The 26,656-nt window shown below is 42.1% G+C and overlaps 2 protein-coding genes across 4 annotated transcripts in view; both read right to left on the bottom strand.

The window, feature by feature from the left end:
• Positions 1–257: 257 nt before the first annotated feature.
• Positions 258–26,656, bottom strand: part of eml2 (EMAP like 2) — a 33,997-nt gene continuing 7,598 nt past the window's right edge. For 2 of the 3 annotated variants that reach the window (XM_061047140.1, XM_061047141.1), the window contains exons 2-22: positions 19,643–19,873; positions 19,101–19,218; positions 18,397–18,498; positions 10,300–10,328; positions 8,931–9,060; positions 8,559–8,708; positions 7,960–8,029; positions 7,605–7,715; positions 7,396–7,491; positions 7,158–7,292; positions 6,903–7,002; positions 6,644–6,798; positions 5,441–5,566; positions 5,214–5,345; positions 5,010–5,077; positions 4,056–4,144; positions 3,860–3,957; positions 3,425–3,512; positions 3,236–3,331; positions 2,733–2,863; positions 258–1,988 (exon numbers count right to left, since the gene is read on the bottom strand). In XM_061047140.1, the coding sequence (XP_060903123.1) occupies positions 1,863–1,988; positions 2,733–2,863; positions 3,236–3,331; positions 3,425–3,512; positions 3,860–3,957; positions 4,056–4,144; positions 5,010–5,077; positions 5,214–5,345; positions 5,441–5,566; positions 6,644–6,798; positions 6,903–7,002; positions 7,158–7,292; positions 7,396–7,491; positions 7,605–7,715; positions 7,960–8,029; positions 8,559–8,708; positions 8,931–9,060; positions 10,300–10,328; positions 18,397–18,498; positions 19,101–19,218; positions 19,643–19,873 (2,381 nt within the window). In that variant the 3' untranslated portion in view covers positions 258–1,862. Of the gene's footprint in view, positions 1,989–2,732; positions 2,864–3,235; positions 3,332–3,424; positions 3,513–3,859; positions 3,958–4,055; positions 4,145–5,009; positions 5,078–5,213; positions 5,346–5,440; positions 5,567–6,643; positions 6,799–6,902; positions 7,003–7,157; positions 7,293–7,395; positions 7,492–7,604; positions 7,716–7,959; positions 8,030–8,558; positions 8,709–8,930; positions 9,061–10,299; positions 10,329–15,763; positions 15,914–18,396; positions 18,499–19,100; positions 19,219–19,642; positions 19,874–26,656 lie in introns of those variants that run through there. The other variant, XM_061047142.1, reaches the window with a different exon arrangement.
• LOC132979899 (homeodomain-interacting protein kinase 1-like) lies at positions 22,834–24,999 on the bottom strand. Its single transcript, XM_061045731.1, has one exon. It carries the CDS (start codon positions 24,822–24,824, stop codon positions 23,676–23,678), a length of 1,149 nt encoding a protein of 382 aa, XP_060901714.1. The 5' UTR covers positions 24,825–24,999; the 3' UTR covers positions 22,834–23,675.

Below are 26,656 nucleotides of genomic sequence, written 5' to 3'. Positions count from 1 at the left end.
CATTTAAAGAGACACACACACCAAAATGGAGCATTCTGAGAGAGCTGGTTTATACAGGGTCACAAACCTCCTCTGGTGCTTGATTCATGTCATATTTTGATCAAAGCACAGCACAGATGTTTCATTTAGACCACAGGGGAACTGTTTGAAAAGATGGAAACGGGGGATAATACGTCCTCTTTAAATTAACTTCAGTGGGATCATCGGTTCCCTTTTCCCCCCCAATTAACAAAAAAAGACAGAAAAAAATTCTGATGTGAGTAGTTGGGTAAAAACTTTATTAACAAAAGAGAAGAAGGCGAAGCTCAAGCTCACTTCAACAGCACAGCAGCCGACATTACTCTTCCGTCAATCACTAAAAGTGCCACAAGAATATAATCACATCCATCGTTGTTATAGTTCAATATTAAAATAACACAGCCACTTGGATATACTGCATCGTACATATATTAACTCTATAGACCTTTGCAACATGAACAGCATCTACAGGAGGAGGGCAGCCTCAGTCATGCTCATTCTCTTGCAATGTAGCGCCATCTAGTGCCTTCTAAAGCACGGTTACAGTAACACAGTAGTACCATCAGAAACACAGCAGGCCGGGGGAGGGGGGAGGCGGGGCTAAATGAGAGGCTCTAGGGAAAACAGCCAAATCTCAGACAGAACATCTGTAATCGTAATCGTTTTGGAAATCCTGTTAAGGGAAGAGAATCGCTTAGATAACAAGGCAGTTAGGTTATAATCATAGTTTTTAAAGTGGAATAATAACACCTATTTGATGAAGTCTAATACAATCTTCCTGTGCCCCAGGTCAGGTCAGGTAAGTTCTTACAAACATCACACATCCCTAACACATGTGGATAAAAGCTAACGCACATGGAGCTCTGACTCAAACCTTAAAGAGGTTACTTCCTGTTTGTCTAAACTCCAGGAGACGTCTGTCACAGGTTTGAAGGTGTCCCGTTTGGATTTCTTACTTGAGGAAAGAGGGAAGATGTTTATAAGAATCTACGACACTCACCTGGGTGCAGAGTTATTTGACTCTTTAAAGGTCGATGTGTTTTTGGATGTTTTAGCTCTTAAATCGTGTGAACTTTACATCACAGCTCGACAAACATATCAGCTTTATTTTTTTATTGAAATGAGACTGTAATTTCCCCCTCACTTTTAAGAATCCATTAGCTCTGATGCATTTAGTTTGAAAACTTTTAGGAAGTATGAATTTCATACATGAATCCATCCACCTCAATCTAAACTGGAGAGTCTGCTCTGTTCACTGTATGAATGAGAGGAAACCAATGTCTGCTTGATTAATATGCAAATATTAATCTCTAAAGCGTAAACACAAGCCTGTTCATGACCTCTGTGACTTCTATCCAGAGATGGTCAGATCAGTGGTAAAGAATACACGATTTGTAAATGAGGAGCTAAAGCTTGCAAAGACACGTTTCCATTCAAATACGTGGACCTCCCTTCAGAGGGGGTTAAGGTTAATACAGTTCAGGCACAGTTAGTACTAATGCTAAAGCCACAGGTTCACCAGCTGCTCTGGTGTTACAGTAGTTTTTTTTTTTTATGGGTACAGTTAGGACTCACTTCCTGCAATGCAACAAATCATTTTCTCTACATTCTATCACAAACAGCAGGACACTAAATAATTTGCTTTTATTACAACGGGGTGACGTCTGTGGGTCGGTGGAGTTGTGTGTGTGTGTTTCTTTAATATTTTCCGGTAGGCACGGAGGAGTGACTGCCCCCTGGTGGCAGGAGGAGAAAACAGTGAAAGGTGATTGGGTGGGGGGGGGGTCAGGGAGGAAAGCTGGTCCCTGTCTGCAGGGATTCAAGATGTGGTTGGAGAGTGTTGCCTAGGCAACCACCCACTGCAGGATGCTGGTGTCTTTCCCGCCGGTGGAGATCAGGTGACTGTTGTCGTGCAGGAAGGCAACGTTGGTCACGTGACTGCTGTGGCCACCGTACTCGTGGCTCGGAGCCTAAAGACGAGAGGGAGGAAGAGAGAGGAAGTTAAAAACGGTAAGAAATTAGTCAGATCCAAAGCAGGGTCAGCTGTGGCACTTTGTTTTATGGGGTCTCATATGCCAAAGTTCATATTTAAGTTATTTTTACTATAATTTTAAGTCAATAATAACAACTTCTAACAGAGTCTATAACTGTGTATTTTTCTTACACAGCTCCTGACAACTTAACCATCCGTTCCAATTCAAAATATAACCTTCAGATTTATCTAAAGGCTGGGAAACACAAAAAAAAAAAAGATCTTGCAGCAGAACAATTTGTTTCTGCGTCTATGACAGTTTTCCTGAAGCAAAACGTGCAGAATGTTTGTTCAACGAGAGACTTTCAAACATTTACAACTTGTTGTAACGTTTTACAGCTGCTGGGTTTTTTGTGCTAATCGCAGCCAGATTGTCTGAATGGATAATTAAGTTTACAGCTCCGGCTTATTTGTTTAAATGGTGAAACTACAACTTAAAAAAAAAGGTAGAAGCCGAAGAGTCTGAATGTGTTTGTCAGCAGAAATAAGCAATTGGTAGAAGTTTGGGGCATTCTAGGTCCCACCCTGAAAGCCTTGTGCCTGAGTGTTGTGTTATTCTCTTTGTGTCTCACAGTGGTTATTATCAGTTACTCAGAACGCCTTAAGGTCATAAACATGTTGTCGTCTGCATACAAACAGACACTGATGTGCTAACAGAGTGTAACCGGTTGGACTAACTGACCCTTGGTTGAGAGCCGGGGAAGTTGAACAAGTGCACTTTGCCAAAGTCATCAGCAGAGGTCAGCAGGGATCCGTCATGTGACCTGCACACGGCATTGATGTCTGTGCCGTCTGCTCCATCCGGCCAAACTCCTGAGAGACAAAAACAGAAGGATAAAAGAGACAGAGAGAGAAAGACACAAAGGAGGGTGAGAAGTGTTAAGATTCACATCATGTTCAGGCTGCAGCAAAGTGCTGTGCAGTGATTTCATAAGGCGTCGATCTGGACACAGCTGACAAGAGAACATTGAAAAGAGAGAAAACAAACAGCTCTAGTTTGATGCATTGCAGGGAGAGCAGGAATATGAGGCATTAAAAGTCAAAGAAACTAATACTAACACCCACAGTGTTGCTGGGTTTATAATATAAACCAGCTCAGAGACAGTCTGGTTTCTCAGATTGGCTCCTAGGCTTTTAAAACAACAGACAGATAAAAGATGTCCAGGTGTGTTTTTATGGTCCTACCGAAGGTGTTGAAGCTCAGGGTGCAGGTGGAAGTGGCCCACTCCTGGTTACGCACCGTGTCCATGTTTGTCACATGTTTACCACTGGATGCCTCCCCTGACAAAACAAACAGAAACGACAATAAAAAAAAAAACGACAAAAGAAATGACAATAAAGTGAAATGTTTGGAGACAAAGGAGGAGGACCTACAGAAGAGGATCTCGTAGTCTCCTGAGTTGGTGACGAGGAACTGGCTGTCTGAAGACCAGTCCAGGTGGGTGACGAAGCTCGAGTGACCCTAAACCAAAAGCAGTTTACGTTATCATGAAACTTCACACAGGATGTGAGGGTTTTTGCCTTCATTAGAGAGATACATTAGGACAGTATAGAGTTAGAAACCAGGGAGAGAGAGGGTGTGGAATGAGATGCAGCAAAGAAGCCACAGGTCGGATTTGAACCCGGGCTGCCCGCTTTAAGGACAGCAGCCTCTGGACATGTGGCACGCTAACTAACCACTAGGACTCCGGCGCCCCATGTGACATGTTTGAACATTTAGAAGCCTGATTGGGCAAACTACTACTTCTACATCTTTATATAAATAAAACTACTTTTATATGTTAAAAACTAGTAGTCATGTGTACTTACAGTGCATTTCCCCACACGGCTGTATTTCCGACCATTCTCCGTCACAGCGTAGATGTAAACAAAGTTGTCGTGGGAAGCAACAGCCAGGAAGTTCCCGTCTGAAGAGACAACAAGTACAGAGTTTAATTATCATTTTGAAGCTGAAGACTTCTTCATGGATCTGCCTCAGCGATGTGAACATGTGACGGCGTTTTACCTGGAGAGTACTTGACATTGGAAATTATCTCATTTCCATCTGTGTGCATAGAAACCAGATCCCTGGTGTCAGTGTCCAGCACCAACCACCTGTCACACACACACACACACACACACACACACACACACACACACACACACACACACACACACACACACATCAAGGAAAGTATCAACCACAAGTTAACAGAACCCAACAACATATCAAATATTGAGTAATTATCAGGAATTTAACCCTTTAAATGCCAGTTTGATTACATGATTCTGGCATTTAAAGTGTTAAATTTCTGATAATTATAAAATATTTGATAGTTTTGAGCAGGGCTGGAGTTGTTTAAGAGATTTATGCAAAAAAAAAGTAGAAAAAAATATGAATCTGTTCTATTTTTATAGCAGTTTTTGTAAATTGGACATTTTCGCCCTCCAATGTCCAAACAGGGAACTACATTTTAAATCTGATGCTACACAAAAAACTAACAATGCATCAAAGTCAATATTTTGGATAATCTTTGACATATCCAAGACTGATTTAAAAAAAAATCCCCCAGCCACCAAATATTTGTTATATGGAAAATAATTAATTTTTGTGTTTTTTTCTTAAATAACAACAGTGACATCATGTAATCAAACTGGCATTTAAATGGTTAAATTCTTTAAAATGATTGAATGTTTGGTAGTTTTGAGCAGGGCTGAAGTTGTTAAGTAGATGAATGCAGAAAAAAGTAGAAAGAAATATCAATCTGTTCTATTTTTATAGCAGTTTTTTGGCGTGGATATTTTTGTCCTTAGTGACTTTAGAGGGAAGTAAATTAAACTGATGCCTCAGGGTTAAATGCATTGTTCACTAAAAGTCTATCCATAAACTTTTATATAAATGACTCATCATCTTGATCAACAAGCGGTTCCGCGTGTTGGTGTTGGTGTTAAGTTTCTGATTTCTAACTGTGACACTGACCTTCCAGTCATGGTCCCCACAGCTAGAACCGCCCCGCTGGGATGGAAACCTGCAGACCTCCCCGGGTCCTGGAGCACGGAGGGAGCAGAGTTAATAACTTTATTTCATGATAACTATTTATCATCAAACAGTGTCGTCTTTGTGGTTTATGTTATCTTCTAGCTCTGTAGACTAAACAGCCTCAGGTCAAAAGCCTTTAATCACCTCGATGGTCTTGCTCCACAGGGGCTGATGGGAGTTGGTGTCCCAGAGGTGAACCTGTTTGTCCTGGGCGCAGGTGACAAACTGCTCCATGGAGGGATGAACATCCAGACCCCACAGCTCATCGGTGTGACCCTGTGATACAGAAGAGGTTATATTCTATACACCTGAGAGCTTCATGTCTAAACAAACGACCACCGTGTGCTCGTCTTTAACATTTATGTGTTTACCTGAACAATGGGAGTTAAAGTATCAGGGAAGGCGGCTCTGATGATCGCGTTCTTGGTGGTCCCCACAAAGAGTTCTCCAGGTTTCCCTTCAGCCAGAGCCCGAACAGGACCAAACGACTCGCCCACCTGGATCACAAAACACAGAACAGACTCAGAGTCAGAAGAGGTGCTTTGTTAAAACATCTCACATACGACAGAGATTAAATCAGAACATTATGACGCCCAAACTGTTGAAAAGTTAAGATGCTGTCATCTAAACAGAGCAGAACATGTGGGCCTATACATATATATATATATATATATATACATGAACAACATGACAGCTCCCCCCGAAAGTGAAGCCAGAACATTTGGAGCTCACTATGTCGACTGGCTGCAGTACGGGTCATAAGCTCCGCCTCCTCCATGTTAACAGATGGGACATGGGTCAAACTTTAAAATCAAAATACACGTCTTAAACAGTTTTTCTAAAACATGTTTTTTGTCATAATAGTAAGTTGTCAGTATAGACCTGAGTATTTTACTTCACACGTATCTGTTAAATGATTTTAAAATGTACATAATTAACTCAGAACAGCTGGATAGGAAACTATTTACAGGCACCAGATGTAGACCCTCCATCTTAGACTTTTTTTAGATTGTTATTTTGCTCAGCCTCCACAGGACCCTCCAGAGATAAACAGAGACGCTCTGAGTGGTAACCACAAACTGAATGATAATTTAAACCGCCTCTATCAAAGACGTAAGACTATGAATATACGATTTTTCACACTTAAATATAATATAAATCAAGTATATCCTCTGAAAATAACTCTGTGAGTCATGACTGTCTACAATGGGTGTAACACCCGAGTCCCACTGTCTGTGATGTTTTCAGAGTCCTATCTTCACTTTGTTTACATCGCCCGAACGGCCGGCTGACTCCTCCCCTCGCGTATAAAAGTTGTTTAATTGAGGGACTAGAGAAAAGAAGAATAAAATACTGTACTCACTGCTTAACTGTGTTTCTAGATCACGCTCATTTCAGGTAAATTTACATGCAGTGTGAAGATACGAGGATAATAAAGATCGCTAGCATTAGCATGCTAACACAACAATGCAGCGCAAGTTGTTTTGGTTTCATGCTGGTGCTCAAGGGCGACGTCTGCTGGATCAAAAAAAAATCGCACATTCTTCCTTTAAAAGACACTTTTGCTCTCTCACCTCCATCTCAGCCTGCTTTCTGTAGTCGTGGTTCCACAGCACCACCTTGCGGTCCTTCCCTCCTCCGGACACCAAGGTGCCGTCCTTCAGCACACAAACAGAGAAAATGCCCCCCTCATGGGCCCCCGACACCTGGTGAGTGATACGGTTACCACCTGTCAATCAAAAACAAAGGGAATTAGAATAAGGAGGACCCCCCTTGCCTCTGATGGATGCTTTTCAATGTTTGGTGGGTCATTGTGAGTCATGGAGATTCTACCTTTGGCCCAGATGTAGATGTTTCCACTGGAGTCTCCTGTGATGGCGTCTCCGTTCTCAGCAAACGCCACACACAACACATACTTTGGTTTCTCATGTTTCTACAGAGAGAGAGAGAGAGAGAGAGGGACAGAGGGAAAATGGAAGGATTGTATTTCTCTTTGATTAATTTAAGAAATGTCTACATAACAGATTAATAGAACAAAGTGTATCATCTGTGTGTGAACTTGAGGTAGGAGGGCTTGAGCGGTCGTACCTCGAACAGGCCCTGTCTCTTTGTGAGGGTGGTTCCCTCCACGGTCCAGAAGTTGATGTGAGATTTTCCGCAGGTGACGATCAGGTTTGCATCCATGGGATGAAAGACAGCGCCCAGCACAGAGTCATTGGAGCACTGCAGAGACAACAGAATGAAGACGTCGACATGTTTCTCCATCGACGAAGATGCAGCTGTGTAAATCTGAACCGGGTCAGGAGGTTACAGGTGGAGGGGGTACCTTGACATCAGCCACTTGTTTTTCCTTCTGCCAGTTCCAGACTGACAGGATGTGATCGTTGGCATCATCCACAGCGCAGAGGAAGGTGCCGCCATTCTGAGACAAAAAGAAGAAGTCAAAGAAGAAAAAGTTATGCATGCATTCAAACTCGTGCATAAATCACCTTCAATTAAATGACCGAACCCTCTGCAGGAAGTGAAGCCGCTTACCGACTTGGAGAAAGCCACGCAGGTGACGGCTCTGTCGAACACTCCCATCCCGAGCACGTGCAGCGTGTTGAGGCTCACAGAGTCCCAAACCCGGACATGAGGAGCCAGCAGCTGAGCAGACAGAGAAATGAAAAAGAAAGGCAAACAGAATGAAACCAAATGGGTTTTATTTACAGATTTAGAGCATTTTTTTAAATGCAATAAGCATGTTCACATTCATATAAACGTTCAACAGAAAACAATATCTTAACAGAATCTTAGTTCATATACTGTATAGTAAATCTTCCATGATGAAAATATGCAGCAGTAAATTAAACTCTGTAGGAGGATTAAATTATGTTCTTTTTTTAAATACCTTTCCATCTTTAGAGTTTCCAGCCACTTGCCCAGTTGCTATGGTAACCATATCGGGATGCACGCTCAGGCTGTGAAAAGAAAAAAAAATAAATCAATACTTTTTTTACACTCTGTGTCCTCTATGGGGTCTTACTGTAAGAATCAGGTATTTGAAATGAATCACAATGACAGTCAATATTTTGAATGTGAACAAGCGCTGACACAGGTTTTCAGGATTTTACACTTTGTTTTCGTTGAACAAGGAAGTCAAAGAAGTAGAAGCTCTATCAAAGGATTGACTAACCCTAAAACATACACGGCCAACTAATCTGCTTATCTGCATCGTTTCATTTTTATACAATCACTTTGCTTTATTACCACAGCATGTCAATCATTTTGTACACCCAAGAGGGGAATGTCACAGAAAAACCCTGCGCCCCATTTGCAGAGGCTGTGGTCCTACAGGGCGGACGGCCCGGGTTAGAATCCGACCTGTGGCTCCTTTCCTGCATGTCATTCCCCACTCTCTCTCTCTCCTCGATATCTGACTCTATCCACTGTCCTAAAGCCCAAAACTAAACCTTTTAAAAAGACGTCATCAGCCGTCACTTTTCTCACCATTTGACGTCGTCATTGTGCCCGAGGTAGTGCCTCTGCTGCTGCTCCTCCGTGTTGTAAAGCACCACCACCGAGGCGTTGAAGTACACGATCTCTCCCGTGGGCAGCAGGTAGAGGTTGGAGCGGCAGTCGCGTCCACGGTATCCGTAACTGATCACCACTTAAGTTAAGGGAAGAAGATGAGTGAAGCTGGACTGAACATCTGGTTTTCTTATTTTAGACTTTTAGCTGATGCCCTGACAAATAAAGGTTAATACAATACATAATGAAACGGGCAATGATTCCTTATTCTTTCTTCCTGTCACTTCTAAATTCTAAAGGAGACATTTATGCATCATTCTCTCAGTTGTCCTGTCCCAGTCTGAAGGATACACCCACTGCAGTTTGAGCTTGCGGTCAGGAAGCGCCACCTTGTGGTCCAGGCTGTAGCTTTCCCTCTGCTGGTCGGGGATGTGCATGGTGACAGGCCGACCTCGGAGGAACATCCTCACGTAGCCGTCCTCTGCAGGGACAGAGAGAGAGAGAGAGAATAGAGATAGGTGAGAAATCAACAGACAGACACAAAGTCAAGCTGTAGACACAGAGTGAAGGTGTCTCTTTAAGAAAACAATACGAGCTCAAAAAGTGAGATTCACAAGTCTTACTTTAAATACAACCACAGATTAGAGATTCCTGACTCTTCAGTTGAGAAGATGTTCAAACCCTGACATGACTTTCTTTAAACTTGCTTTTCTGGCTCATCAACCGGACTCTGTCATTATGGACTGGACTGGTTTGGTTTCCTTTCATTGCTGACGTCTGCGCCTGTTTACTTGAAAATTGCTGGTTGGCAGTCCACAGTAAAAACAAGCAGAATAAAAGAATGCAAAGGGAATCCTTTGTTCTTTGTGAGTAAAAATCATCAGACCATCTTTTCACCAAGAGGGAAAAGAACTGTCTAGTCAATCCCTCAGAAACCTTCACTCAGTGTGGATGTTTTACAAACAGATTATATCTGCGTCTTCAGTTTCTGTGTCCGAACACTCTGCAGGAAAAACAGATTGTTGATTTTTCTGCACATCCAGACGCTTCAAGAGTCCGTTCTTTATTCTAATGGCTGCTCATTACTCAACATGAGGAATGTTTAAGTGTGCAAAGTAACAGTAACAAATATTCTACACAGGAAATGAAAGCCTCTAACTGAGTTCAACACGTTAGAGGTGGCTCCTCCTGGTTACAGTGGATTACAGAGCAACAGTAAATGAAGGTATAGTCTCAAAGCACACACAGACACACAAAGCATGCTGCAACGAGTTCCAGTCACAAAAAGCCAAATAGCATGGCTTTGTCTTGACCCAACTTTGGCATCTCACACGGCAGCTGTTTTAAGGCGCCATTTGTAATTTTTTCATCTGTTTGATCAGGATTAGGTACAAAAACTTCTTAGCTAAATGAATGAAGTGTTTCATAGTGTTTGTTGAAAAGATAACTCAAAATGTGACACAACCCTGGACTTCTGGGGAAAAGTCCTGCGTTGTTCAACCTGTCGTTCAGCTGAACGTTCCCCTATCAGACTTATCGATCTTTCACCAGCTGCAGTTCTCTGAGCTTCTTATTTCTGCTGCAGATATGTTAACGTTTGAGTTTGACGGTGCTCTTTATGACACAATGGATACCTGGTGTATTTGCATGAGGTTCAGAGGGGGGGATAAACAACAGCTGAAAGCATTACAGTAGGTCGGTAAAGACAAACTTTTCTTACCTGCGTTGAGGGTGCATTCTTTGGATTTGCTGTAAGAGAAAGAAAGAAAAGTATTGAAATGTCTGCTGTGAGGATTGTGATGCGGCGTCAGAGGAATCAGGGTGTGACCGTGGCACATAATGAAGGAGTGTAAGGTGTTGTTACGCACCACTGAGTCCATCAAACAACACAGATGGTGTATTTTCTTTGTTCCATGGCATCAGGCCTTCCTATATGATTCTGAATTATTTATTCCTCTCTTTACAGGCTGCACCCTCATCACTCAGCATCACATTAACTGCACAATAGCAATGTTTGAAAAGAGCTGCAGAGCTCAGTCAGCAGAAAAACCCTAAGCATCATAGAATCAAGACGGCTCTTTTCCTCCTGCGGATTAAGATGATGGACTCAGGATGAAGGTCCCGGGGGCCTGGGAATATTGTTCCTATACTGTATATAAGTCTTACTGTACATAGCTGGCATGTTTAGCATGCACCAAATGTATGAAATTAAGCTGTAATGATCTTTTCAAACATTAAAATGTTTAACTCAGGAATAAAAAAACAACATGCACCATTTTCCAGTGAGGAGCTGTGTGAAACGACAAAGTCTGCAGGTATGAGAGGCTGGTAAAAACATCCTTCACTCCCATTAACCTCAGTGGTTTTATGGAAATTTAATTTACAAATTTGATTTTAATAATATCTCCGTTAGGGTCACTGAAGTTACACTACTTCAACATTTTAAGATTTTTCTAAACAACGTTTAAAGGACTTTATTTCTTCTTCAATGTGCAAACACCAGACACACTTCTTAACATATTGCATCCTCCTCTCAGCAGAAAATAAAAGTGCACTGAACAGTGTGTTGTGTGCAGTGTGCTGTATGTGATTGTTGGATTAAGATAACATTATATACACAGACTGACTGGAGAGTCAGAGCTCAGAGGTGTTCTGTTGAACTCTTTACTGTAAAGTGTACACAGTCAGAGGAAGAGAACAGGTATCTTTTAAAGAGTCAGCACACAGAGTAAACAGAGATGTGCTAATTCTGTGTATCCACACATACCTGGTGACACTGACTTTGAGTTAAACACACAGTTAATGTTTGTGCTCAGCCAAACACTGAACGAGGAGGATCAGAGCGAAGACGAGAGAGAGAGAGAGAGGTGAGATCAGCAGTGTCACATGTCATAAAGAGAGGCTTTATGTGTTCATATCAAAATGTGGATTACCTCTTTATATTTCAATCAGAAATGACAACCAGAGAGTCGGGCACTTTTGCCAGAGTCCATTCTCAGACCTGTCAATCAAACCTGTTACTGCCTCATCAGCTGAGCTCCTGATTCAGCCCCTCTGTCAACCAATCAGGACCGCCCGCTGAGCATTTTCCCCACATGCTGACCACTCAAACCTAACCCCGTCAGGATGCTGTCAACCAATCAGATCATCGGGATGTTGAGGACGCTGCCTCAGCTGTCAAGGTGGATATCACCATGGCAACAGCGGTTAGAGTGAGGCTTGATGAGATAAGGTGGGATAATTGTTTGTGCCTCTTCTTGCTCAGCAGTAGTCTGTGTCTGAAGGAGGGAAGTCTGAGGAAAACGGTGAAATGTGCAGATGCTAATCTAGCCTTTTTAAACCAAGTGAGTGATGTAGCAGGAAAGTGACCATGAAGAAAATGTTAATAACTGCAAAGTGAAATAACAGTTCTCTCCAGGCATGTGACCAAATTGCCGCCTGAAACATTGAAGAAGAAAATCCTTTCAAAGATACCGCTGGTTGTTGTACTGTAGGATGCACATGCCTCGGTTCAAGCATCTGATGATGATTCACACTCTTGCCATCAGTTGTTTGCCATAATAAATATGCACAGTTGGTTCTCACAACATGCAGAGAGAGAAGTAAATAGGAAAGTAGATTGCTAGCAATCAAAAAATGATGCAATCAAACCGTGTTTCAAAATGTCTGAATCGATGGTTTTGTGTGTTTTATGGCCCGCTGTTGTTTGATCAGGAAGGTGTGTTCAGCACTTTTATTAGACTACACACAGGGAGTTACCTGAGTGAAGATTCACAGAGGCTTTTTCTCTATGAAGAAGGTTAACCGCTACAAAGAATGAACAGGTAAAAAGAAAAGACACCATGTATTATTGATCGGCGCTTTTGATGCGTGTGTTTGAACACAACACAAAGACGACTAAAGACAGACTCTGGAGACTGATCTGAGGACCGGACTGTGTGTCAGTGCAGCTGGAGGCGACCAGGCTGAGTGTCGGCTCTTTAAAACAAGCCACATAAAGGCCCGTTTGTCTCTTGAACTGTGTGTCTGTGTGTGTGTGTGTGTGTGTGTGTGTGTGTGTGTGTGTGTGTGTGTGTGTGTGAAGCCAGGGGAGATGAGGCGTGGCCCGGTTCTAGCCAATAAGCAAACAAGATTGTTTCAGGCCGAGTAATTACTGAGACTGGCAGCCTCACAGGCCACATAACTGTGCACCTAAAATCCCATGCAGGCTGCAGTCCCGGTCACCAGGGAGAGGAACGCACAAACAGAGCGCTCATTAACACGCAGCTCTGACTGTACCGTTTGACATTTTCTGGCTGCCTACGCTCTAAAACACAATGGCTTCTAGTAAAAACAAAACAAAAGCAGGACTAATGAGCGGCAGAGACTCTTCAGGATTTCAAAGCATCAAGTTCTCTGGTTTCATCAGGATCCAAGAAGTCTTACGTTGATTTAGAATCTTAAGCTCCGCTGAAAGTTTCTGACCTTTTTAGCCAGACAATAAATGACCTCTCTCTGCGAGGTCTGGACAGGCTCTACAGACTTCTGCTTAATCCATGGTAATGGGCACAGAGGTAGCCAGGCAGCCGATTGGAGCAGACAAACAGACACTGATGCTCTCTGAAGATGTGAACATGAACCTTTCCTGCAGCTCAGCTAGGTTCAGGATCTGCTTCAGAAAGAGCAGCTGTTCTGCAGCACCGTCAGATTTTTACCAAAAGTATTTCCAAAACCAAACTTCAGAGTAAATCTGAGACCATCGAAAGGAAAGGCAATGACTAATCAGATTCATTCAGTGCTGAGTTCAAATTCAAAAACAAGTTGTGTTTGCTAATCCCTCGTTGTCCGGCCTGGCTCTCAGACGCCGGGGACAGGATATCTGCTTTACTGAAGCCTCTGACCTCTGAGAGAATAAAAGCTTTTCCTAAACATATTTTCAGAGCTCAACTGAAAGTCTGTCACAGTGTGAACAAACATTACCTTAAAGATTAAAGAACCAGAGTGTACAGGAAGTAAGACATGAAGCTGGTTTGTGAATCATGATTTGGATTATTTGATTTGATGAAATTTGAATTTTTTTTTATTGTTCTTGCACATTTTCTTATAAAACAACTAAATAATTGCTTAATGATTCTCGCTGAATGAGCAGGATGGAGGCGGAGAGGAAAGGAGAGGAGAGGAGAGGAGGAGGAGAGGAGGGGAGAGAAAAGGAGAGGAGAGAAAAGGAGAGGAGAGGAGGAGGAGGAGAGGAGAGAAGAGGAGAGGAGAGGAAAGGAAAGGAAAGGAGAGGAGAGGAGAGGAGAGAAAAGGAGAGGAGAGGAGAGGAGAGGAAAGGAAAGGAGAGGAGATGGATGACCTGTGGGAGCGCTGGGAATTATGGTCAAGCGTGCATCCATTTCCTGGTCTCCATTATGCCTGAAGTACTGCGGCGGTTCAGTTAATGCGCACAAAAACATCTGATCATCTTCACTTAACACACACAGAAAAACACACTGAGGGACTGAGCTTCTTTCCACGTTACATCAGACTAATATGAGGGTAGTGTGGCAGCAGACTGAATACCAGAGAGAGAAGGGGAGAGGCTCTTCTCATCTTTTTCCTGACAGAATTTGCATGGTTTGACACGGGCTATGTACGGGCAACAAGCATGTACATAGAAGTAATCATATTTTTCATCCTTTCTGTTCCATGAAACTGAGATGAAAGCAAAAGATTGAACATGATAGAACTCCTTTTCCTTTTCATTGTATTTGCATATACAGTACGTTCAGACCTGAAAGACAAAACTCACCTTTTACAGAGCTCTTCTGTCAACAGTCATAATCCTCTGAGATCTCTTTACACAAGATAAAGGAAAGGGCACTATTGATGCCACACACACACACACACACACGCCCATCATGTCTGAAGCATGTAAAGCAGGAGGTCCGATCAATGTTATCAGTGTTTCTGCAAGCTGAGCAGAATGTGTAACATCAGTCACTGCACCAGTCTCCTGTCTGTGTTCCCCGTGCTGCAGGATGCTTTAAAGACGTTTTTTAGAAGAAGCTCTCTGCATGTTGAAGCAGTTAATGGATTAATTAGAATCCCTTTAGAAAACTATTTAAAGGTACCCGGCAGAGCTGCACTTAGAAAACAGCGTCACGATGATCTGTATTGTTCTCGTTTGGATTCACTTCAGTCCGTGATATAAAGTTCAGTCCGCTGTCAGAAGAGATCAGATATGAGAGGAAAAAGCAGCGAACGGGACAGATCTGCTGAGCGCAGAGTGACTCGTGTCACTTCACATTCACTCATCTCAAATCAAACATGTGTGTGTGCAAGTCTCACAACGCGCACAGATACGACATGTTAGCGTCACCGTCATTAAGCCTGAAGACAAAAAGAGCCACTAATGACACGTCAATTATTCATAAATACAGTTTAGGTGACGTAATGAGAGACCTCCACTTGCAGCAGATTCAGAAACACTTTCAATAAAAAGAGTTTGAGCAGAAGAACGGTGTGGATGTCATTCAGTGTCACACAGTACAGCACACACTTTCCTTCTTGTTCTGACTTATTCAGATCATAATTATATAACTCATATTGTTTGTGTTTTCATTTGAGCCACAGGAACACAAGTGTTTCTTTCCTCTTGTGTATTCTCGTTACTATGCAGCAGCTGGTTCTCTGCCCTGTCGACGGGCAGATTAACAGACCGCCTCAAACGGTGTGCGTGACAACAGTTTCATAAAACAGCACCACTTCCTCAGGCTGTCTGCAGCCTGACTCAAACAACGGACTTTTTCAAAAAAAATAATTCGTTACAGCTGGTGAGGGTGGAGAAGATGGTGAAGCCTGGAAGTATTTTTTTTTACAAAGCTAACCACATAATGTGTTTCATTGTGCAACCTATAAACTATTTCAATATGAAGCACAGGCTGGGTGTGACACAGAAAAAAAGTGAAACATCCTCCGGCCTCATTTAAAAGCAGCTCATGAATCTGTTGACTAGATGAAGCCAACAAGTCACTAAAGAGACTAAAACAAACCATGAAGAGTCAAAGAAGACAAACACTGACTTTTTTTTTCTATGAATCCATGAGAGCACAAGACTTTCTCTTCCAAAAAAGCTTTAAAAACAACTCCTCTATCCTCTATCTAAAGTTCCCCGCTCTCTCTGTCAATCATTGAATGTGTGATAAATAAAGCAGCTGGTTTACCTGGTTGATCTCTTCATGTCTGCAGGTTTCCGTTAGAGTAACAGTTCACTGAGGTGAGCAGGCACAATGTTTCTGTCCCGACTAACAGCCACAGCAACACACCGACTTCCTCCTTCACTCTGCAAACTTTAGCTCAGCCTGAGGAGGCCAACATCCAATCAGAACGCACTTCCTGACTGTGAAGACCACTCCCCTCTGCACGGTAACTACACACCCCTCTCTTACTCTCTCACTAGGCACTACTGGAAATTAGATCCTTCAGCAGAAAGGGGAGAGGAGAGGAGATTAAGGGACAAGCCGAGGAAAGGAAAGGAAAAGCAAGACAAGGAAAGGAAAGGAAAGGAAAGGAAAGGAAAGGAAAGGAAAGGAAAGGAAAGGAAAGGAGAAGATAGGGAACAAAGACATTTTAGGAAAAGAAAGAAGAAGTAAAAAAAAAAAGGAAATCTTGAGGAGATGAAAGTAGAAACAAGTGCACAAAAGAAAATGAAACTTTAGAAAAGGAGAAACAAGGAAAAGAAAGAGGAAGGGAGATGAGAGGAGAGGTAAAGGAAGGAGCAAAAAGGAGAGAATATGAAGTAAATAATGAATGTTGATCGTTAAAGGAAAGGAGGAGGAGAGAGGGGGAAGTTAAACTGGTCAGAAGAGAGAATGATATAACACATAGGAACACTAAAAAAATAAAGAAATGATAGAAATGGAATTAAAAGCGTTCAGACAGAAGGATGAAGAGAAGAACAACGACCTCAGATTAAGTTCCTCAGGGTTTGTTTACTGATGACATGTGACCCCCGTGTTGAGTTCACTTGTCTGTGGAAACTTCCCTGTCCGTCTGACACTCAGCTGAGGCATCACAAAGACCAACAGCCTGTTAACTGTAAAAGATAATTCATGTTGACGTCTGTGATTCACTGCAGGCAAACAGGAAGTGCTGACTGTGCGATGGTTACGATGATGATGATGATGATGATGATGATGATGATGATGATGTGCAGAATCTCTCTCTGATGAGTTAGAAAAAAAAAACTTTGTGAATAATTGAAAAGTCTCAAACATCCTGAGTGAGATTCAAACTTTAGAAACTCTGAAGAATCCGTTTTTGGACGATCACAGACGCTGACGAGAGCAGAAGGTCTTCTCGTCTTTCCCACAACAGCATCATGTCTCTGTTTTGTCTTTAGTGTGACGCAGGATGTTCAAACGTGAAGTCAGAAAAGTGGACGCGTCAGTAGGTCATTTTGTTTTTGAGGCTGATAAATGAGACACACAGCAGACTGGTCTTTGTCTTCTTTCAAGATTCAAGATGAAAACTAGAATTATAGAATTATGTCCTGACCGATTTGGGGTTTTTGAGGCTGAAACCGATATACATCAGCTGATATCTTTCTTAGATCTGTGTTCAATCTTTAGAGGTAGATATAGATATAAACATTTATTTAGTTGATCCCTAAAATGCAGATTAAACACTTGTTGAAAAGATATGTAATAAGAAGACGAGATGGTCACTCAGCTGGAAAGTAACTGAGCATGTACGTGCGTCACCTCCTGACACTCTGGAGAGAGATGATGCTTGTTGTAATCCATACAGCGCCCTCTGCTGGTGACAGAGAACTGATAGTGTAATACAATGATACTCAAATAAAAGTTATTTTACTGGTGAATAAATCTAGTAATATCAGCGTATATCAACAATAAAAATAATGATATGATAATCACTGGATAAACTGATATCAGCTGATATTATCGACGGGCTGATTAATCTGTCGCGCTCTTAAATAGACTAGATATTAATAAAATATTAGTGACGACTAGAGGCATATTTAACAGAGTTTGCAGAAGCTGGTGGGTTGAGATTACTGTGTCATTAAAGAGTACTAACATTATCCAAGAGAGGTTTCAGATTAAATATGAACTATCATTATAACTAAAAGAAAACGTGTTGTTTCAGCCAATCCAGAACTGCTCCCTCTCACCCTCTCTTTCCACACCTGAAGGAGAAACTACAACAGTCCTGATAACAGAGGAAAGGTGAACACTGGTGGTGCAACATGGCAAACCCATCTGAAGAACAAAAACATAATAATCTTATTTTCTGTATTTATAAGCTAAGAAAACATATGAATGTTATAAGCAGTTCCTCCTGTTACACATCGATTCTCTGAATGAAACTAAATAAACATTACAGCCTTTTAAACAAGAAGAAGACAGGGCACATCCAGGACACGGGGTAGTGGATCGAACATCATGTTGAATATGTGTAAAAGTATCTCTCTCTCTCTTTCTTCCTCTGACTTGTCTGTCATCTCTTCACTGACTGTTTGTGTCTCGACAGTGTGACAGTCTGGTCTGTCAGACACAAAGACAGAAGACAGCGTAGAGAGTAAGACAGCTCATTATAACCGTCTACAGTGACCCACTGAACTCCCCCAGAACTCCGCTGACCCCCCCAAACACAAACCTGTTCACTCAGCTCGTTAGAGGCTAAATGAGGAGTTTGTAGTTCTGAGGCACATTTATATTAAAACATGTATTAAACTGTTTTTATTATTAAAGAGTGGAAGGAAATGTCAAAGATATAAGGTGGTGTTTATAAAAAAATAAAAAGTGTTTCATTTACACGTGGAAACGGTGGTTACCTTTTTCCTCCAGAGGAGCTGCTGGAGGAGGTGGTTCGACTCCGACTCTCCGCTCCCATCTCTCTCCTCACCAGAGTGAGGCGCTCTGTGGACATGCTCTTTCTGGGAGTGGGGCAAAGGAGGGGAAAAGTGTGTTTCAGATAAATCAGTTCTTTTACCCTACTCCAACTCTCCTCCACAAGGCCACTGCTAGAAATACAGCAGGGCTCTTCTTTAATTTCACTCAGATGAGGTCTTAATTAATTCAACGAGCTGTGACCGATAAGAAACAGGATGAAGATTTAAGGAAGAACAAAGTAACAGCGTGAGGATGACACAGCAGAACGTGACTGTAGTAATTCTCTTCATATGACTCAAACCAAAGCGTCTGATGATGACGACCGTCTGTTGCATATCAGGCAAAATCTAAATCATTCAAATAAGCCTTCAGAGTTCAGCTCTCTGTTTCATGGTTTTAAACACAGAAGAAACAAAATGCATATTACAGATTAAAAAGTATGTCACACGTTGCTTTGCTCTGCAGGAATCTGTTGGTGTTGTGTGTATTGTGTGTGTTTTTACACCTTTTTGCTACAATCACTGTTTCTACATGTTTACCAAAAATGTAACTAGGCTCCTTTAAGCCTGGCCCCTCTCTTCTGAGACTAAGTGTAATCAAAAGACCAACAGAAACTCTTAGAGGGTATGACTTGTTGTTTGTGTACCTCTTGATGGACTGCAGCACCTCCTTCTTAGGAGAGGACGGGGAGGAGAGGAGGCGTTTCTGTTGGACGTAGCCGTTACTCAGAGGTCGGGAGGGAAGAGCCTGCAGGAGCTGACGCACTGAAAGGTAACACATCGTCATTAGATCGAACACAAGAGGAGAAAAAAACGACATCTGTTTAACCTAGAGTCAAAACTTATTTGACTTGATGCATAATAACAAAGAGACATCCACAACTTTGATTGCATCCATTCAATTCAAGGTTTTCAAAGCTGGTGATGTAAACAGTACAAGGCTGCAGCAGCACAGAGATTTAATCTCCCATGTTGGAAACAATTGGTTATTTGTTATATCCTGTAAGGGAACATGACTCATGTTGGTATTGAATGGTTGTTCACATCTTAACCATCCATTAGTGTTATTGTTGCATAGCCATAAAAAAAGCAGAAAGAAGTTTTTTCTACTTCACAGAAATATAGATGATGACGAAACAAGAAAACGGTGCAGGACTCTGACCCTCCTTCCTGCACTTTCCTCGCTCACCTTTGGTGGGAGGAGCTGGAGCTGTGGAAGCCAGAGATCTCCTCCCCGCAGCATGAACACTTCCTGGTTGCGTCCCCAGACTCTGCTCCTCGCAGTACCCGAGCCTGCGCAGGGCGTCGGCCAGGGCCGCCTTCAGCAGCTGGATCTCGTCCTCCTGCAGCTGCAGCCTCTGCTCCAGGTGTGAGACCCGGTCCTCCACGTCCATGTTACTGCTGGCAGACACCGTGTCATCTGGAGAGAGAGCAATACTTTAAACTCACACTACGGACCGGTTACATTAGAGTGATGAAAACAGGTTTCTTTTGTTCATCATGAATAAGAACGCTGTGGTGACAACTACAACGTCATTATTATCAAGTGCACCACAGTGCAAGTCTAATAACATCCTCTATGAGTCAAGAACCTCTGTGCACCTCCACACACACACACATGGGGGTCTGGTGCATGTCAGGATGTGGCACAGACGCAGAGGCGGCTTCATCCTCTGTGTCTTCATCAGACACAACACAGCCAACATCTTTGGAAGTTGTCATTTGTTTTGGACACAACTTAAACCAATTTAGTCTCACAAGGCTTACTGTGTCTCACCAGGAGGTGTCGCTATGACAAAATGGCAAGTTTGGCATTGAGATAAGTGTAAAAGGTGATTGTCATCAAACACGTGAAGTTTGTCTCAGTTTGGACCCAGTAGTTTGAAGTCTACTCAACACCAAAATTGGAAAGCATCTGGTTAATCCTGCAGGGGGCGTTAATCCAAATATGACCCCAGGAAATGGCCATATGCATCCATATATATATTATATATATTATACATATAACATCTGCTTGTTTTTATTTATGTTACTGACTACTTTGACAAGTGGACTGTGTGTGTGTGAGGAGGGATTGTGAGGCTGTGTGTGTACAGCAGATGGTGAGAGAGAGTCAGTTAGAGCAGGTGATAAATAAGGAAACAGGACCCGTGCTATCTGCAACATCTGTGCTCTCTTATCTGCACATAAACACAAACAGCTGCTTTAGGTGTGTGTTACCGACACCGTCTACTTGATGCAGCTGCTTTTGTCAGTCGGCGGTTTTGGGTTTCTCACGAGGCATTCAGGAAACTTGACTGGATTTTAATAATTCAGACTCTGCTTGAGCGCGTGTCAGAGAGCCTGAAGGAAAACAACGACAGCAGCAGCTATCAGGCTGTTTGCTGAGTGTTTTGTGTCGAATGCGGTCACACATTCCCGTCACTTGCTCAGTGATGTTTGCACTCCACTTATTTTTTCTGATTAATTCCTAGAGATAAAAAAAAAACTCCACCACTCTCCTCCTTTTATGGATCATTTTAACCCGTGAATTCATGCATCTATTTATTTTGTTTCGCTGCATGTTGACCCCAGCCCCCTCGTGTCTCTCCATCCTCATTCTGAACTCTTTCCAGACTAATCATCCACCATCCTCCCACCCAGCACGAGGACTTTAACGGAAGCTAGCTACGTCAAAGAAGGCAAACTGCCCGGAGCGGATTATTCCAGTCAAATACAAGTTTGTCATTTGAAAGAACATCTTGGATTCTTGCTCATTTCTAAACCCTGTGCTGTGAGCCCTCTCACATGTTTTCATTCAAAATAAGAAAAAAGAGACAGTTACACTTTAATATTCAATCAGAGCCAGCTGACTGATGGTAATACCTTTCCTTTGACTCATCTTGCAAACAAGGATTAATTAATTCTTCTTACATTAAGGCTTCAATTTAGTTCTGCATAATAAACTATATGCTGAGTAAGTATGAAGGCTTTTATTTTGGTAACTCTCCCTCTTTATTGTTACTCATAAACTTCCCTAAACACACTGCCTTCTTTTCAGTGAATGTTTCTAATGTTTTCTCATCATCTGGGTCTGAGCTGCACGTTCTTTAATTTAGCATTTTAAACACAGACCATCTCTCACAGCAGAACATTACTCATTGATGTCCTTTCTGTTTGTTGATCTGTCGTTTGTATCTCAGTGTGAATATCCCCGCTAAAATACAGGTTCAACACAAACTGAAGCTGTTTAGAAAACAATATAAACTGGGAAAATCATTTGAAAGGCTAAATATAAAAAAAAATCCTAAATATGGGGGCGCAAGATGACGTAGCGGTTAGGTGTATCCCCCCCCAACATGTATACATGCTGAAGCCCTCCAACCGGTCTGGGTTCGACCTGCAGCTCCTCTCTCTCCGATGTCATCCCACTCTCTCTCTCTCACACCGATAATCTATTCACTGTCATTTCAAATAAAGGCATAAAAAGCCCCAAAACAAATCTTTAAAAAAAAATCACAAAGAATCCAAATGAAGTAAAAATGTTTTCGTTTTGATCATGTTTGACAATATTTTTTTTTTTTACTATTTATCTTTAATTCAAACACCTTATACATCTCAAAAGGTATCTGAATAAAAGAGTGGGACTAAAGAAGCGACAAACGGAAGATTTTAATCTCCAGTCGTCTGTTGATATCCAGAAAGAAAGTGTGAACCAAACATGACCACTGACTCAAAACAGACCTGAGGTAAAGACAATGATTTACAGTATCAGCTTTAAAACACACCTATCTCCATGAATATTTACTTTACAGGTTATAAAACCAAGCTTTAGAATCATAGCTCAAACCCTCACTATGTGAAATGATCGTATGCAGTTATTTCAATATCATCTCTGCTACTGAAGACAAACAGTCAATAACTAAACAGACGGTGAACTCCGTAAACCTCACTGTCCTTTTTATTTCTGAAACAGAGATCACACTCTGGACTTCTAAAAAGGGTCACACACCGCTTCAGCGTGAGCCGATACAGCTCTCCCAGCATGCATCAGTGCGGCGCGGTAAGCTGAGCCGGGGACACAGGGCGAACTGTTACTGTATCACATCTCTGCAGTCAAATGAGACAGGAAGGAGCCGGCAGGAAAACCAGCTTCAGATTTACATAGAGAAATCCAGCTCAGAGGAGATTTGCATTAAAGAAGTGACAGCTTAATGTGAGATTACATCGAGCTTACAACCCCCGCTCTCTTCTTTAAATGTCTCCAACTATCTGATGATTTATCTGAATGAGACGGCTTCTCCAAATTAAAAATAGTTAAATAATGTACACCTTTAAATTGACATTCAATTTTTATTTATTTATTTTCGTCTGAGCTGACACGGACAAACAAACATCGACATTTACATTCTGCACTTCTGAAGGATCTTCTTGAGGGAACAACAGATGCTGGTCACAAATATTTCATTCCCTTCTTCTGTGAAGTGCTCTCCATCAGCGTCATGGCGTCTTAAGAGGGAACGTTCGATGACTTCACCGCCCATTTCGGTCACAGCCCTCCTCAAGCAGTTGTTGACGTATTTTCTGTGCCTATCGATCTTCCATTGACTCCCATGTCCCCACACTTGCCGCTCGTCGATGCAGGAATACGCGATCGTCATTGAAGGAAACTCTGCGTGGAGCTTCATCAGGTCCATCATTATGTATGCAACTTCCTTGGCGGGAATCTGTCCCAGATCATTGCCACCGGCATGGATGACCAGGATGTCTGGGGGGGCTTTGAGTAGACATCTCTTCATAAAACCAGGGAAGGACACCAGTCCAGTGAATGCCTCCTTTGCTGAACCACTTCACCTCAGCATGGAATCCAAAATTCTCTCCAAACTTTGCATTGGCCTTTTCCTCCCCTTGCTGGATGTAACTAGATCCAATGATCCAGATCTTGGCGATGGGTTTTTGCCTCCCCGCTGTCCTTTCTCTTCTTCTCTCTTGGTGTGCCGTCTGTGGTTCTGTTGTCACTCTGCGACCTTGAAGCCATCTTTCTCTTTTGCGGCCTGACCTGGGTCACACTAGAAACGACCTCTTTAGAGGTGCTTGGAAGCTCTATTGCTCTTTCCTCCGCATCTTCGGAGATCCTCATCTTCGTTCTTTCTGGAGAGGGTATCTTGTGTTTTATTTAGCTGCCCTCTGAAATTTCCACAGAAAGCCTTTTATGACAGATCTTTTGTCTCTTTAGAGGGGGGCTATGTGGTCAGGGCGAATGTGGCGTTTCTTGTTTCCTGCGGCTGGGTGTGGACTGTGTTGGATTCATCTTCCTTAGCGATTAACTTTCTCTGTGTCATGAAAGGATGCTCCCGCACCTGGCTAGGAGTTATTCTCTTAGTGGAATCCAAGTGCAGCATCTGCTTGACCAGTTCCACAAAGTTTTCCAGATCAGCCTCATCAACCACGGCCTCAGTTTTTGACAGATGACGGTCCGGCCTCTGGTGGATTTCTTTCAGACCGTCCAGGGAGCCAATCATGCAGTTGTTATATGGAAATGGAACAGTTCCATACTCGTGTGGTTTCTTGAAGGTCCACATATTTATCCAAGTCCTCCAGTAAAACAGACTTGTTTTGAGACCGGCACTGAGAAAGTACCCTGGCAGCTGACCTTGAGTTTGAATCATGAACTGGAGCATCTGATATTCACAGGATCCAGGGTAGAGTGGATGTCCTAGGAAAAGCTCAGCGGCTATGCATCCGAGGGACCACATGTCTATGGCTTCGCTACAGGGCAACCCTAGAATGGTCTCAGGAGCCCTGTACCACCTGGTCTGAATATATGCACCATGTGCTGTGTTTGAGGCATTGCAGGCAGAGCCAAAGTCGATAACTTTGACCCTTAAAGGCTGCCTTACATGGTCCACCAGCATTATATTTTCAAGTTTGAGATCGCTATGAGCAACCTGTAATCTCTTCAGTACTTCCAAAGTTGTTGCCAGCTGGTATAAGATGGTCTCGATCTCTTTCAGGTGAAGGGAGCGGGTCGGTCTCATCGTAACAAACTCCCTGAGACTCATGTCCAGCAGTTCAAATTCTTGGCACAGATGTCGTTTGTACATGAACGAGCAGTGCCACTTCACAAAGTTACACTCATCAGGATTGAAGTACCTCAGTTTGAGCAGGATTTCATGCTCTCTTTGTAGGTCAGACTTTGTGTGTATCTTCACTACCCTCAGAGCCACCATCTCTTTAGTGGCCGACTTGACACACTTTGCAACTTTGGCAAAGGCTCCGTTTCCAACCAAGTCTTCAACAATGTAGTCCGAACTCCTGGAGGAAAGCCGGCTGCCCCTGAGGACTTGGAGGTCTTGGCCTGATGGTACAGTGAAGTACTTCTTCTCTGCCATGTTGCAGCGGAAACCCTGTTGCTCGATACACACTGCTCAGTGTTCAGTGAAGTTTCTCCCAAAAAAACTTTCAGATACTTCAGGTTCAAAACGACAGCAAATAATCTTGAGGAGAGTAAAGTCAACTGTAGTCACTTCTACACACACAGGAAGTAAATAAACCGATATGATGGAACTGTCCTCCTATGAGCTGTGGGTTCAGAATGAAGTGCCCTTATGACATCTCCACATTCTGCAGAACTCTCAGGTTGTCATGGTGACAGAACAAACAGGAAAAGAGCAGCTTAATAATATAACAAAGCATATTTTTGTTGTTGTTGTAAAACAGCAATTTGCTAAGTCAGTTTGTGGAGCTTGAAATCTGAATATTTGCACAGCTTGCACAAATCCAAAATAACAGTACCTAAGACGTTAATAAAATATATTTTTTTAAATATTAAAATAAAACAGCGGTGAAACTTTCATGTGTCTTCATGAAAGTTTAACCGCTGAGTCAATAACCCTTCAAATGAAAACCTGTGATCAAATATGGCACGCTTGTTTCTTTACATTTAGATATTGGAATACATGCAGGGTAAAACAAAACCCTGGTGATGTGTTCAAATTATATATTTTAAACTAACTGAGCGAGAGAAAGAAACAGATCAACGGAGAAAGAGTCGTAGAGTTAAAGTGGGAGAGGACAGATTGAGATTGATTAACATGAGAGAGAGCGAGGAGAATGATTAATGTTTCACTAAATACAGCAATAATCCTGTTTATCTAACTGCTGTGAACACAACGGACACTGCAGTGAACAGAGAGATAACAAACAAGGAAGAGACCGTTTTATTATGGTATCTGAAATATTAGTTTACACGATCCTGCTGAACGCTGTCGTATGTTTAAAGTCTACATACTGCACAGTGGGACAGGTTATTCTAATATTTAATTTATAATTTAAGTGAAGTACAATAATAATCAGCAGACATGCAGAGGCTACAGTTAGGGCTGAAAACATATTTTAAAAAACAAACTGGTGAGTTTCTCGAGGCTTTAATGTGACCAGCTAACATTTGAATCTGACCGAACTTTAAGCCTGTAATATATCAGACCTGCACTACATATACAAATATGATGCACAAATGTGATGCACATGATTATTTTTTACACATTTTGATAATGATATGAAGTGTGATAAATAAACGTATACTTAAGAATCCCTGGTAGTTTCAGCAAAAGCTGTTTTACCATTGCATTTTTAACTATATCTCTGAGGGAATCTGATGACGAGCTTCATCTGACTGCATGAAAACGGTGACAAAGTGTAAAATGAAACACATGCTGATTGAGAAAGAAGAAGTGATCGTTTGCTTGAAATCATTTCTCTTATTTGTGGAGATGAATTCAAAACTTTGCGATGTGTTTATTGCAAAAGCTCATGTTGTAATAACGATACATTTGCGATTGTTTGTTCAGCTCCTGCAGCTACGTTACAATATGTTTGAGAACCTTTATTGTGAACCATTTTGGACATTTAGCTTAAAGGTCTGCAGCAGTTATTGAATCTACTGGTTGAAGAATTAAAAAAAAACATGATATATAAAATTTAAAAAAATAGAGTGACACCCTGAGGGACACCAAGTAATGATCGTGTTTTAAACATACACAAAAAGTTAAGGGTTTGATTCCTGGGCACTTTGTCGCATGTCATTCCTCTCTCTCTCATCCTGGTTTCCTACCCTATCCACTCCTCTCTGTAAAGGCAAAACTACTGTAAGCTCTTATTTAAGCTCTTCTGTCCCTGTCCTGGGTCCAGTCACAACTGTCCAATCTGTTTTAATTAAGGTTTA

The sequence above is a fragment of the Labrus mixtus genome, chromosome 9 (genome assembly GCF_963584025.1).
Source record: "Labrus mixtus chromosome 9, fLabMix1.1, whole genome shotgun sequence".
Classification (NCBI taxonomy): Eukaryota; Metazoa; Chordata; class Actinopteri; order Labriformes; family Labridae; genus Labrus; species Labrus mixtus.
This window is presented reverse-complemented; position numbering and strand designations above follow the sequence as displayed.

Coding starts and splice junctions, on each gene's coding strand:
- LOC132979899 (XM_061045731.1), bottom strand. CDS start 24,824: ATGGCAGAGAAGAAGTACTTCACTGTACCATCAGGCCAAGACCTCCAA.